Source organism: Chiloscyllium plagiosum, unplaced genomic scaffold (genome assembly GCF_037043375.1).
Source record: "Chiloscyllium plagiosum isolate Xiang-an unplaced genomic scaffold, Cpla_swu_hap1 HiC_scaffold_36, whole genome shotgun sequence".
NCBI lineage: Eukaryota > Metazoa > Chordata > Chondrichthyes > Orectolobiformes > Hemiscylliidae > Chiloscyllium > Chiloscyllium plagiosum.
In genome coordinates, this window is record NW_028270174.1 from 7,506,134 (window position 1) to 7,520,751 (window position 14,618).

General features: G+C 42.5%; 1 protein-coding gene across 4 annotated transcripts in view; it reads left to right on the forward strand.

Annotated features, from left to right (window-relative positions):
* The window catches only part of LOC122539499 (netrin receptor UNC5C-like), a 402,437-nt gene that overhangs the window by 314,235 nt on the left and 73,584 nt on the right, over positions 1-14,618 (forward strand). For all 4 annotated transcript variants that reach the window (XM_043674428.2, XM_043674427.2, XM_043674426.2 and 1 more), the window contains exons 5-6: positions 2,258-2,438; positions 12,531-12,698. In XM_043674428.2, the coding sequence (XP_043530363.1) occupies positions 2,258-2,438; positions 12,531-12,698 (349 nt within the window). The remainder of the gene's footprint in view (positions 1-2,257; positions 2,439-12,530; positions 12,699-14,618) is intronic.

The window sequence follows — 14,618 nt, forward strand, 5'->3', positions numbered from 1 at the left end:
TTTTTCTATCAGGTCAGGATTTCCACAGAATGCCTTCTAGCCAATATTGCTGTTACAGCTGCAAAAACAGAGAAGGCTGGAGATACCCGACAGGTCTGACAGTACCTGTGGAGAGAGCAACAGGGTTAACACTTTGAATCATGCAGTATGGAAAAGATCCTTCAGCCCATTGAGTCTGTACCACACACATATACCGCTACCTCCACTAGTCCCAGTTTCCAGCACTAGGTCAGCAGCCTAGAATGTTATGACACTGAAAATGTCCATCCAAGTACTTTTTAAAGGTTGTAGGATTTCTGACCTTGATCAGCCTCCCAGGCAGTGCATTCTAGACCGCACTCCCCTCTGCATGAAAACATCTTTCCTCAAGCCCCCTCCAAATCTCCTGCCTTTCACATTAAAATTTTTCTTGACCTTTCGACTGAGGGAACAATTGCTTTTCAGCCACTCTGTCTATGCCCCTTATCATCTTATACACCTCTATTGGGATCCCTTTTCAGCTTCCTCTGCTCCAATGAAAACAACCTGAGCTTATCCAGCCTTGTCATTGCTGAACTGTTGCATTCTGGTGAATCTCCTCTGCACCCCGCTCCAGTACAATCACCCCCTTCCTATAGTGTGGGGACCAGAACTGCACACAGCGCTCCAGTGTAGCCTGACCAAAGTCCTGTACACCTCCAATGTGAGACCTTTATTCAAAACTTCAAGATAAAGGTTCCTGACGACCTTCCAGTGCACCACCCAAGTGGCCAGGGCTTACTGTAAATGTGGAATAGAATAGTATCTTACCATCCAGAAGGAGGCCATTCAACCCATTGTGTTTATACTGGCTCCCGAAAGAGCTATCCAGCCAGTCCCATTCTCTAGCCCTATCTCCGTAGCCCTCCAAATTAATCGAATATATTTATATCCAGCTTTGTTTTGAAACCTCCTATGGAATCCACATCCACCACAGTCCCAGGCAGCACATTCCAAATCTGAACAACTTCCTGAGTAAAGGAGCTTTTCATCTCAATCCTCATTGTCTGGCTGACAATCTTGAAATTGTGACCCCTTGTTACTGACATTCCAATGAATGGAAACAGTCTATCCATCTTCACCCTGTCAAAACTGTTCATCATTTTGAACACCTCAATAAGGTCCCCTCTTAATCTTTTCTGCTCGAGGAGAATAAACCCAGTCTCCCTAATCTTTCCTTGTATCTAAAATCCCTCAATCCTGGTATCATTCTAATAAATTTCCTTTGCACTCTCTCTAGGGCTATAACATCCTTCCTTAAATGAGGTAGCCAAAATTAAACATAACACTTCAAATGTAATCTGACCAATGATTTGTCGAGGTGCAGCATCACTTCCTTGCTTTTATAGTCTACGCCTCAATTTATAAACCCAAGGATCCTGTCAGCCTTCTTAACAACTGTTTCAACTTGCTTGGCCACCTTCAGAGAGTGGTGCTCGTGAACCCCGAGGTCCCTCTGCTCCTGTACTCCCCTCACTGTTGTACCACTGAGCTTATATTGTCTCTCATTGTTTCCTCAACCAAAATTCATCACTTCACATTTCTTTGCATTGAACTTCATCTGCCAGACGCCTGTCCATTTGGCCAACTTGTCAATGTCCCTCTGAAACCACTCAGCATCATCCTCACAATTCACTGTGCTTCCTAGCTTAATATTATCTGCAGACTTAGAGATTTTGCCTTCAACGCATTTCCAATCATCCATGTAAATCAGAAAAAGCAAGGGTTCCAACACTGAACTTTGGGGAACACCACTTTCAACTTGTCTCCAATCTGACAAATGCCCATCTATACCTGCCCTCTGTTTCCTATCTTTTGGCCAACAAAACACTTTCGCTGTGGAAATCTTAGGGTCCAAATCTTGTGCTCACAAAGAGTTCATGCTCTTTCTACTGCATCATAAACAGGATTAGAAATTCTGAATAAATTTATTCCTTGCCCATCGTCTTTACCTAGAAATGCTGAGGTTTACAGAATCACCCTTACTCCTCATTAAACCGACATGAACCAACTCCAGTCTATGTAGGATTCATCCTTGCAAATCCTTTCCATTGAATGATCCTGTTCTGCATCTCCTCACTAATACCAGACTTGGATTGAGGCAGCAGTTGTGGATGACTTTGTGAGTATGTTTGGATTGATCCAGTCGTGCTGTGCCTGATTAGATTGGTTCTCGAAGGGGGTGGGGGATTCATGGTTTACAAGTTGTCAAAGCGCAATCTCATCTCTTCAATTCAAGGTGGAATGGCTGAAGAACGATGAGGTTATCGATCCAATCCAGGACCGGAACTTTTACCTGACAATCGACCATAACCTCATCATCAAACAGGCTCGGCTGTCTGACACCGCAAACTACACCTGTGTTGCCAAAAACATTGTGGCCAGACGGAGAAGCACCACAGCGACCGTGATCGTCTATGGTAAGTGTTTGCATTTTACACTGATCCATGGGTTTATTACCACGGCTGCAGGTTTGTTCATTTTTGAAGGATTGTGGAGATAGCTAGGTTAGCTTTTAAAACATTTGTGAAAAGACATTATTACATTTCTTTTAACAAATTCATCCTTGGAAGCCACATGATTCTAGATCATTGCTGGGCTGGGGCCTGAGTTCTTGAATTTAAACTTACTTCAGGGAAGATACCTGACTGTTATTGTGAGCTGAGTGTTATGGCTGTTCTGTTTGAGCAGTGTGTTGCTGGCTTGTATATAGAAAACATAGAACAGTACAGCACAGGAACTGGCCCTTCGACCCTCATGTCTGTGCAGACCATGATGCCATTCTGAACTAATCCCATCTGCCTGCAATGGTCCGTGTCTCTCTGTTCTCTGCCTGTTCATGTGTCTGTCCAGATGTCTCTTCAGTATTGCTATTGTATCAGCTCCCTTGACAGTGCTTTCCAGGCACATAGCATCCTCTGTGTGGAAAAAAAAAATATCTTGCACATCTCCTTTAAACTTTACCTCTCTCACCTGAAACCTATGTCCCAAGTATTTAGCATTTCCACCCTGGGAAAAAAAACTTTGACTATCCACCCTATCTACACCTCCCATAATTGTATATGCTTCTATTAGGTCACTCCTCAGCCTCGGATGCTCTCGCAAAAATAATCCAAGTTTGTCCAACCTCTCCTTATAGTGAATACACTCAATCCTGGCAATATCCTGGTAAACTCTTTCACACCCTCTCCAAAGTCTCCACATCCTTCCAGTAGTGCGGTGACAGGAACTGTGCACAATATTCCAAATATGTTCCAACTCAGGTCTTTACAATTGCAATGCGATTTGCCAGATTTTATACTCAATGCCCCGACCAATGAAGGCAAGCATGATATATGCTTTCTTTCCCAACTTATCCATTGGTGTTGCCACTTTCACTGAACTATGGACTTGAACTCCAAGATCCCTCTTGACATCAATGTTCTGAAGGGTCCTACGATTTGCTATGTACTTTCCTCTTACATTTGACCTCCCAAAATGCATCACCTCACGCTAGTCTGGATTAAACTCCATCTGCCATTTCTCCATCCAACTTTCCAACTGATTTCTATCCTGCTATATCCTTTGATAACCTGCCTACTTCACCACAACTCCCCCAATTGTTGTGTTATCTGCAAATTTACTGATCAGACCATCTACATTTACATCCAAATGATTTATGTAATATACAGCAGAGGTGCCAGTAGTGATTCTTGCAGAACACCTATGGTCACAGACCTCTAGTCAGAAAAACACCCCACCTCAACTACCCTTCAATCTTGATCAATGACCAAGCGAATTTTGAATCCAACTTGTCGACTCATCATGGATCCCATGTGGCTTAGTCTTCAGGACCAGCCTATCATGAAGGACCTTGTCAAATGCTTTGGTAAAGTCCATGTAGACAACATCCACTGCCCCATCCTCATCAATTGTCTTCATCACTTCCTCAAAAAACTGTGACATGTTTCATTTAGGGAGAGAGCCTGCTACAGAACAAGCTGCCCAGCTTATACCGCCTGTTTCTGAAGTTCTGTTGGTGAATGCAATGTGAAATCTGATAGTCCAGTTGAAACATGACTGGAAAACCTCACAACTCTGTACTTCCTGAGCAAGTGGCATCTGCTAAGATGCCAGAGACAACTGCTTATGTTCGGTGCCATGCGTCTACAGTTGTCAAACCCTCAGACCAATATCCATCTGAAGATTTCAAGTGTTACCCTTTTAAGCTTCCAGAATTTAGACTTATTGATCTGAAATGTTTCTTTTCTGAAATTGAATTGCTGCAGAGAGAAATCCATTTTATTTTCCCTTACTCGAAGTGTGTGTTTGAGAATGTGCTTTGGGTCCTTTAGAAGGACAAACCAGTTATCCTTTTACATGCCTGACCATGTCCATTTTCCAGTTCTTGCATTTTTAGTGAATATATTTTAATAGGATTGGATTTATAAAAAAATTGATTAATGGATCTTTTCGTTGTAAATCTATTATAGAGAAAGGATATGATTGGCAATATTGGAAATGGGGTAAAGCAATTAAATTGATGCTGTGACCTGCACAGTTGTGGAACTAGAGCGAGAGAGAGAGAAAGAGAGTGAGAGTGCACTCTTCCCATCTTGGTGACCATTGACAGATATGCGATTTTACATTATCATATGCAGCACATTGAATGAAGAACAATGGGAGTAAAAAGGCAGACTAATGAAAATTATGGCAACCTTCTATCTCCCAAGATGATGGTTTACATAAAAGTATATGAACTCGGAGTAGGCCATTCAGCCCCTTGACCTGCTCCGCCCTTTAATACAATCATGACTGATCAAATCTCCACTTTCCTGCTCGCTCTCCAATACCCTTCAACTCATTACTCATTAAAAATCTCCTCCTTAAATTTATTCAGTGTTCCAACATCCACCGCATTCTGGGGAGGTGTGAATTACACAGATTCATTACTTCCTTTAGGAGAAGTAATTCCTCGTCATCTCTGGTTTAATTTTGCCATCCCTTATTCTGAAACTGTGGCCTCTCATTCTAACTTGCCTCACAAAGAGAACCTGAAGTGGACAATTCTGTGTCAAAATTGCTGCAAGTGTTGCGCTAACGTCAAAAACCACACAGCACCAAGTTATAGTCCAACAGGTTTATTTGAAAACACTAGCTTTCAGAGCACTGCTCCTTCGTCAGCTGCTAGTGAGGAGGAGCAGCACTCCAAAAGCCAGTGTTTTCAAATAAACCAGTTGGACTATAACCTGATATCAGGTGATTTTTAACCTTGGCTAAAGCGAAAACTGCAGATGTTGGAGATTACAGCTGAGAGTGCCGTGCTGGAAAAGCACAGCAGGTCAGGCAGCATCCGAGGAGCAGGAGAATCGATGTTTCAGGCAAAAGCTCTCTGATGAAGGGCTTTTGCCTGAAATATAGATTTTTGACATTGTCCAACCCAGTCCAGTCCAACATCGGCACCTCCACATCATGTATTGTGCTAATTATTTTCACCTGGATACACTCCGCAGAGAACCCAAATCTCACTCTTGAGGAAGGGCTTTTGCCCAAAACGTTGATTTTCCTGCTCCTCGGATGCTGCCTGACCTGCTGTGCTTTTCCAGCACCACTCTAATCTTGACTCTAATCTCCAGCATCTGCAGTGCTCACCTCCGCCTAGAGAACCCAACTCTCCCTGCCCTTAATCTGCTCTGATACAAAGCAATACATTTGACACTGGCTTGCTTACAGGAGTTGTTGCATAGATGACACATTCAGACACAAGTCTGCCTTTGGGCTCCACTCCAGAAATTTGGTTTGTGATTTGGTCAATGAACCTTCAGCTCCTCTGACGTATCTGTAAAGCAGTAAAGCTACCTGCCTGGTGCTTGGAGCTTGGTTCATGGGGAGCACGGACAGAGGGATTTGTGGTTAAGTCTGAATGCTGCATGTCAAATGGCCAAACCTCATCTGAGACACTCTGAAACCATGGCAGTGACAACATTCAAGGCTAATGAGTACAAGACAGTGAGGCAGTAGGTAATGAGGAGGTGAGGAATTAGCCATTATGTCAGAAGGCTTTAATAAGAAAATGGATCTTGGGGGACGTTACTGAAATTGTGCGCCCTGTTCAAAACATCTTAAGTGCATTATAAAGGAAGATGTTTTTACTTTGGAATCTGTGTGATTAAATTTCACTTAATTATACTGTCTTCAATCCTTCAATTAAATGATCGTCTCAATTTCATTGAGCTAATCAGTTGCAAATTAAATTGTCTCAATCCTGCCATGTCTCGTCACAAATCTAATCCTTCACTGAAGATATATTCATCAGACTTTGGTGAATTTTCACATAGAAAATTTCACCAGTTGACAGTTTAGTCTGGAGATAATTTAGTGTCATAGACCAAAAGCAGCTGACGGTTGGAGACATTTTATTGCGCCAAATTGGAGTTATTTAGAAAATGGATTAAAAGGCCTTCTAAACTTGTAATTTATGACACTTGCTCCTATTTTACAGAGCTGTGTTTGCTGATTTCCATAGTTTCCTCAGTTTTGAAGAGACAGCTGTGAAAGTAGTAAAATGTTACATGTTGTCTTGTTAAAATAATCCGGTTACTGGTAGTGTATGATTTGAGTTTAATCTCTTAGGAGCAATAACTACTCGAAGAACACTTTATGTGTAATGACTTCACGAGCTGAGAACTGAAAAGCAGACTATAAATAACAGTGACACACAGATTCCACTTTTCAATTCACCCTACTGGTTTAACAGATAATTTCCCATGCCTTCATTATTCTGCACATCATCATTTCTCTGCCTTATTTATTGCAGGTGATACTCCTATATATGCATTACCCAGTGTGTGTGAATGCCTCCATGAATGTCCCTTCAGTGGGGAAGCGACCCTCTTAACCCTGCTGTTGTAATTAATTTGTGCCCATCCCTGCCAAAGCAGCAAGCACAAACTGAGAGTTACCACAAATGTCCCCTGCAGTGACCTGGAAAAACCTTGAGGTGGAAAATTGAAGATATCAGCTTCTTCTTTGGGTAGTGTTAGAGTATCATAGAAATTACTGGCACGACCACCATTTGGTCATTTATGTCTATGCTATCTCTTTGATAGAATGCGCATGATTAGTCCCACATCTTTATTTACTGGCCACAACCCATGTACGATCCTCATCCCAGAATCACTGTTCAACTCCTGCTGTTGGAAAACAACAACTGAATAATCCCAAATAAAATCCCTAAGAACTGCAGATGCTGAAAATCAGAAACAAAAAAAAACCATAAATTACTGGAAAAGTTCAGCAAGTCAGGCATCATCAGTGGAGAGAAATCAAGAGTTAACAATTTGGGTGCAGTGACCCTTCCTCATGTTAGCATGCGAAATGTCAACACCAAACAATCCAGCTAATGATTATGCTGGTAAGCAATCCATGACCATTACTTTGTCAGAAGCTGCATTTATTGATACTGGGCCCTATTCTCTGTAGGAGAAAGTGAGGACTGCAGATGCTGGGGATCAGAGTCAAGAGTGTGGTGCTGGAAAAGCACAGCAGGTCAGGCAGCATCCGAGGAGCAGAAGAATCGATGCTTCAGGCATAAGCTCTTCACCACACTCTCGACCCTGTTCTTTGTAGGTAGCAAGAGTATATCCACACAGTGAGCCTTTGTCACTGAGGAGAGGTATGCAGTACTGTTAATGTCTTTTGTTTCCCTTGGCAATGTTCTGACCATTGAAATACTGTTTGTTGAGAGTATGAATTCTCCTGAGGATGTAGTACAGAGTGGGTCCTTTGCAATTCTGAGAGAGTGTGGCCCTCAGCTGAGGCAGGGCAGACTGTAGAGAGGTTAGGTACCGGCGCATTGCTGCAAGCGTGGAGCGGAGGATCTTGATGGAGAACGGTTGCTGGTGTTTTTGAATCTGTAATCTGTACTGTTTGTCCTGTTCGGGTCCGAACTCTGCTGGTTTAAAGGTGGCCCGGAGTCCGTGTGGGGTGAGTTGGTTACGGAGACAGGCACTGAGGAAGCAAATGTGGCTGTGATAGCGAGTTTGTTTCAGGACATGGTTGAAGAGCTTCAGGGCTGAGGAAATGACCTGGAGTTGCAGTGAGAGAGAGACTCCCTGAGATTCTTGTAGAGAGAGGAGGAAAACTTCTTCAAGGCAGGCATCCTTGCAAGAGGATTCGCAGTAGGGTTAAAATCAACGAGGTAAAAACAATGACTGCAGATGCTTTATTCCTGATGAAGGGCTTTTGCCCGAAACGTCGATTTTGCCTGTCCTCGGATGCTGCCTGAATTGCTGTGCTCTTCCAGCACCACTGATCCAGAATCTGGTTTCCAGCATCTGCAGTCATTGTTTTTACCTCAATGTTCTGACCATTCAGAATCAACTGGCCTGGTCAGAATTTAATCAGTTAACTAAGATGGTTACAGTCCCTGCTGTATCCCTACACCAAAATTGTTCAACCAATCAGCACCCTCTTCTCCATAAGACCATAAGACATAGTAGAAGTCCACTCAGCCCATCAATTCTACTTCATCATTTAATGATAATCCTCAACTCCACTTTCCTGCCTGGTCCCCATAATCCTTGATTCCCTTACTGATTAAAAATCTATCTCAGCCTTGAACACACTTAATGACTCAGCCTCATCAGCCATTTGCTGCAAAGAATTCCACAGATTCACTAATCTCTGAGAGAAGAAATTCCTCCTCAACTCCGTCATAAATGGGTGACCCTTTATTCTGAGATGATGCCATTGGTCACTAGACTCTCCCACAAGTGGAAGCATCCTCCCAGCATCTACCCTGACAAGTCCCCCTAGGAATCTTGTATGTTTCAAATGCTGCTTCCTTTCCAAATTTGGTTTTTCTTACATTTCTGTCCTGTTGAGAGCAAGATGAAGAGCTTCAAATTGATATCTCTTTTGCTCACATTGTTTAACTTCTTTTTAGAACTGTTTAAGACATCAGTTTAAATAATCTTTTCAGCTACAGCATTCCAGACCCAGCATGTGATTAACAAAAACTCCTCATCTCCTTTCTCAATTTTGTTCCGTGGGTTTATTAATTTATGACCTCCATATTTTTGACCCACTTATCCAATGAAAGTTTTTACTCTTTGAACTTGAAAACATTATTGACAGTGGCATCTCTTCATCTTCCCTGCGCCAGACTTTTATCCTCTGTCCCTGTGAGTTAATTCCCTCAGTCATATCCTGGTAGACTCCTCAGGATTCCCTATTACATCTTTCTGGTCTGGGTCCACAATCTTCCCTGCTTGAGACTGAAACATTGATTTGAAAATTGTTTTACATTTTCATTCTGTTCCCCCATGAACAAGGGTGGTTCAAGATATTCTGAAGCCGATGGCACAGTCTTTCACCTCCTGATCTGGAGGCAAGACCTAGGAAGCTGGGATTGTTCACTGTTTTTTCATTCAATCATGGACTTTGGGCTAAACCAGCATTTATTGACTGTTCCTGCTTGCCCTGAAGAAAATTGTCAAGGGCAACACTTGATGTCAGGAGCAGTCACCATCATTGCCCTGTTCATTTTTACAATAAAGATTCTAAGAGATTTAACCAAAATGCCTGAAATTAGGAAAGTTCTGATAGGGTTGATCAGGTGGAGCTGTTTCCAGAGGCAGGAAGGTCAGTAAAAGTAAAGGGGGCAGATTTACGATTTATATCCAAAAGAATCAGGAGTAGACTAGGGGAGAGATCTGGGACCGACTCCCTGAAAGAGTGGTTGCAATAGGTCCAATTGTAACTTTCAAAAGAGATTGGATCTGTGTTTAGGAATATGCCATGGATAGCCCAATTGGGAAAGAGCACGTGAGATTGATTGATTGATTGAAATGTTCGGAAGATCCAGACTGGGCATATTGGCCTGAATGGCCTTTTGTGTTGTAAGATTAGATGGAAGAGAGATCAGACAGACAAAGGGTTGTTTACCTTAGACCAGCGAAGACTGAGAATTATGAAGGGCATACACAAGGTGGACAGGAAGAAATGTTCCCCTTGTCGGCAGGATCAATGACTAGGAGAGGGAGGGGGGGGGAGGGCAGCAAAGATTTAGAGTAAGGGGCAGAAGATACAGAGAAAGTAGAAGGAAAAGCTTTTGAACCCAGAAGGTGGTGGGATTTGGAACTTGCTGCCTGTATGGGTGATAGAATCAGAAATCCTCATTATGTTTAAGATGCACAGTTGCAATGCCAAGGCTATGGGCCAAGTCTGGAAAACAGGATTAGAATAGTTTAGTTGTTTTAATTGACGTAGACTCAATGGGTCAAAGGTCCTTTTTCTGTGCTGTAGATATCTAAAATTCTAAGATTCTATAATTATTCATTGCCGAGTATTTTTTGTCTGGCGCAGTGACACTGTGAAAACATGCTAAGAGGCAGGGGACAAAACACCTTGAATGTAATTCAATATCCATGGCATTACATCAAGTTTTCAAATGTTGAGAAACTAGGAGTGTGGAGCTTTGGGAGCCTGCATACATTAGTCATTTAACAGAGCAGACAGGTACAAAAAAGCAATTAAGCAGGCTAATAGAACATTGGCCTTTCTCTCGAGAGAACTGAAATTCAAAATTGAATGGAGACTTGATCAGGACCCATCGAGTTCAGTTCTCAACTCAGGAGAGATACTTTAATCTTGGAGGGAGTGCAATAAGCATTCACCAGAATAATACGGGGGTTCAAGTGTCAAATTACAAGGACAGTTTATATAAACCCGGCTTCTAATCCCAGGAGTACACAAGATTGAGAGGTGATAAGATTGAGGTCTACCACATTAAACTGATTTGAAAAGGCAGCTACAGAGAAATTTATGTTAAATAGTGAAATTAGTCACAAGCAAGGGGACATAATATGAAAATTAGGACTGGGGTGTTCAGGAGCTAAACCAGGAGGGTCAATAAAACTAAAGGAGGCAGATTTACGATTTATATCCAAAAGAATCAGGGGTAGGCTGGGGGAGAGAGATCTGAGACGCACTCCCTGTAAGGATGGTTGCAATAGATTCAGTTGTAATCTTCAAAAGAGATTGGATCTGTGTTTAGGCAGATGCCAGGGATAGCCCAATTGGGAAAGATCACGTCAGATTGATTGATTGATTGATTGAAGTGTTACCAGACAAATGAGAGAAGAAATCTGGAATTCTCACCCCTAAAACACCATAGATTCTGGGGTTAATTAGACCTTTACAATTAAGATGGATACATGTTTATTCAGTAACTATAGACTGTAAAAAAAACCATATAAAATAGGGCAGAAACAGAACGTTTGACCCCTCAAGCCTACTGTACTATTTAATATGATCTTGGCTGATCTGATATCCCTCATGTCCATTTTCCTGCCCTTCCTTGTAACACTTGCTTCCCAACTGATGAAGAATCTATCTACCCCAGCCTTAAATATACACAGAGATTCTGCCCCCATCAGCTGTCTGTGGCAAGGAGTTCCAAAGACTCTCCATCCTCTGAGAGAAGAAATTCTTCCTCATTTCAGTCTTGAATTGGCGCCCCTTTATTCTTTATTGATTATTATTCTGAACCATATGAAAGTGTGCATTGCAAAAGTGGGGAACTGATGTACACACCAAACATAATTTAATTGAGAGATAAGGGAGTCCTCAAGAGGAATGAATGGCTTTCTCCTTGTTCTACCTCTGAAGTGCTTGATCAGGCTCATGTTCAGCGTCAACGTTTCGGGTCCAGTGACCCTGCTCTGAATGAGGATCACTGAACCTTAAACATTAACTTTGTTTCTCTCTCCACAGATCCTGCCAGACCTGCTGAGTTTCTCCAGCAATTTCCATTTATGTTTCAGATTTCCAGCATCCACAGTTCTTTCTCTTAGGTATGGGATGTTATAATTGTTCCCAAGTGGCTTCCAAAGACGGCATGGCATCAGTTTAAAGTATATCAGGCCAGGCCTCTCTGTTATCCTGCTCCAATATTTATCTCTCAAATAACCTCAATAACAAAGATGTTATCTGGCCAGTTATCTTCATTGTTTGTGGGAACTACCTGTGGGCAAAGTAGCTACCACATTGCACACATTGTAACAGCGTCTACTCTTAAAGTGAAATAAATTCTGAGTAGTGTCTTGGGATGCCGAGAGGTCAAAGAAGGTGTTATTCTTTTTCTTCTTAAATATTTTAGTATGAGTTCCTGACAAAATTAAGTCACTCAAATGATTATAGTCAGCACTGTTTGAAAAATGTGATTTAGAACATTGAACAGTACAGCACAGTACAGGCCCTTTGGCCCTCAATGTTGTGCTGGCCTTTTATCCTACTCTAAGATCAGGCTAACCTACATACCCTTCTTTGTACTAACTTTCATGTGACATAAATTTATTAACAGCGTTATAATGTCCATCATGCGAACTGTAATCGAGTTTGGATGTTGTAGTGTGGGATCAAGTTGGGTCAGTGTGCGTTGAATTGGTGTTCTGGGAGCTGGTTTCCTGGTCTGTGCAGGGCACTGCCTATAGGACGTCTCACCCTATTGCTTTCTCTCCTGCCCCCAGTTAATGGCGGGTGGTCAGTGTGGACAGAGTGGTCTGTCTGCAACAGTCGCTGTGGAAGGGGTTACCAGAAACGCACACGGACCTGCACCAACCCTGCGCCACTCAACGGAGGAGCATTCTGCGAGGGACAGAGCGTCCAGAAAATTGCCTGCACCACGCTATGCCCAGGTAAATGTTGGCTTCACTAATCTCACAGTGGCTCTTCGCTCCCTGAAATATTATTTTCGCATGCCCATGACCCTGATTCGACCCTTTTCAGTATTCATTTGCAGAACTGAGATACTTTCGTAGTGAACTCCTTTTGCCTTCCATTTCAACACAGACATTGTCCCATTTAAATTCACCAGGGCAGCTTCTCCATCAAAATAGCAAACAAATTTCATATCAATTATCATCCAAATGCAAAAGTCTTCTATCTGTCTCACAGTATCTTAAGATTCTTCCATCATTGTCTACACTAGACTATTGATTAGTGCTCAGTCTAGATTGTTGTCATACAAAACTACAGTAGACAATTGACTTGCTGCACTGATATGAAATATTGACTTGTAATTCTGGACTCGGTTATTGATTTATACCACTTATTGTCTATATCACTTAATGCTAAGCCCTTGAATTGCTGTGCCCGTAAAAGGCTTCGGAGGAGATTTCTGTTATCACTGTCTGGGCAGTAATCTGATGAATTGCAAGTCCTTAGCAGACCCTGCCTACTGTTCATTGCACTGAATATTGAAGAGCAGGGGAAGTTGTACAAAGGGCTGGTGATCTACGATCAGAACAGGAGGAGGCTGTGCAGCTGCACTGTCACTGTCTAAGTCCCGTGTGGTGTTCATTAGATGTCCACGTTCTTCCAAACTTGGGAACAGTGGATGAGCCCATTGTTACGGTTCGAGTAAAAGTCAATCTTTAATGTTGTTGAAAGAAAACAGAAGCGGCTGCTGAGACACAGCAGGTCTGGCTGCATTTGTGGAGAGAAAGCAGAGTTAACTTTTCGAGTCCAGTGACTCTTCAACAGGACTCTAGTATCAGTTCTTTGTTTTATTTTCATGTTTAACTCACTGCCACATCTCTTCCAGTTATGCCCACCTTGAAGACGTTCTGCTCCTCTCTCTAACAGGATTTCCCTTCCAACCTTTCTTTTTGCTCGCTATCATTACTTCTGTTTAATCTCCTAGAATTTCAGCAAGATCTTTGCCAAAATTAGTTTCCACAGCCACATCTCCTTCCTCAGTGATTGCTTCCAGCTCAGACTCACCTCGCACAGATTCTGACCATAGTTTTATCCTTTGTGTTTTTGTGTTTTCAGGATCACAGGTATCTCCATGATTTACAATTCTCCTGAGACAGCTGCATTCCGAGATCCACACTCTGTGCATGTGGTGATGCACAGCACTTTCTCCATCTCTCTCTCTCTCTCTCTCTCTCCATCACACTGGCTCAGAGCTATCCTGCCTCCCAGTTCCATCTCATCCTCTGGCTCATTCAATAAACTCTTTCTCTTCCATTCAGGTATCTAGGAACAGTTCTGATGAAGAGATTCTGGACTTGAAACGCTAACTCTGCTTTAGATGCTGCCAGACCTGCTGAGTATTGCCAGCAATTTCTGTTTTTGTTTAGTGTTGTTGAGCTGCCTCTGTAACTGTCAGCGTCAATCCTTCCGGTAAGAAATAGGCTCCAGTCTTCCTGCATGTATAACGTGTTCGAGGATCTCCATGTGATATGAGTTATGAGTTCTTTTTTTCAAAATGTACTCTTTTATTGTGTGTGGGCATTGCTGGCTAGGCTAGCATTTGCTGCAGTCAGTAACTTTCTTGGGGAAGGTGGTGTTGAAGTGCCTTTTGGATATCTGCAGTCCCTGGGATGTAGGGACACCCACAGCATTGAACGGGAGAGTGATCTAGAGATTCAATGCAGTGACCCTGAAGGGATGTGGATACAGGGTGGTGACTGGCTTGGGGGGAAGCATGCAGAGGGGTGGTTTACTCATGGATCTGCTGCTCTTGACCTTCTGGAAGTTATACATTTGGAATGTGCTGTTCAAGGAGCCTTAGTGAGTTGTTATAGTGCAACATGTAGATGGTACACCCT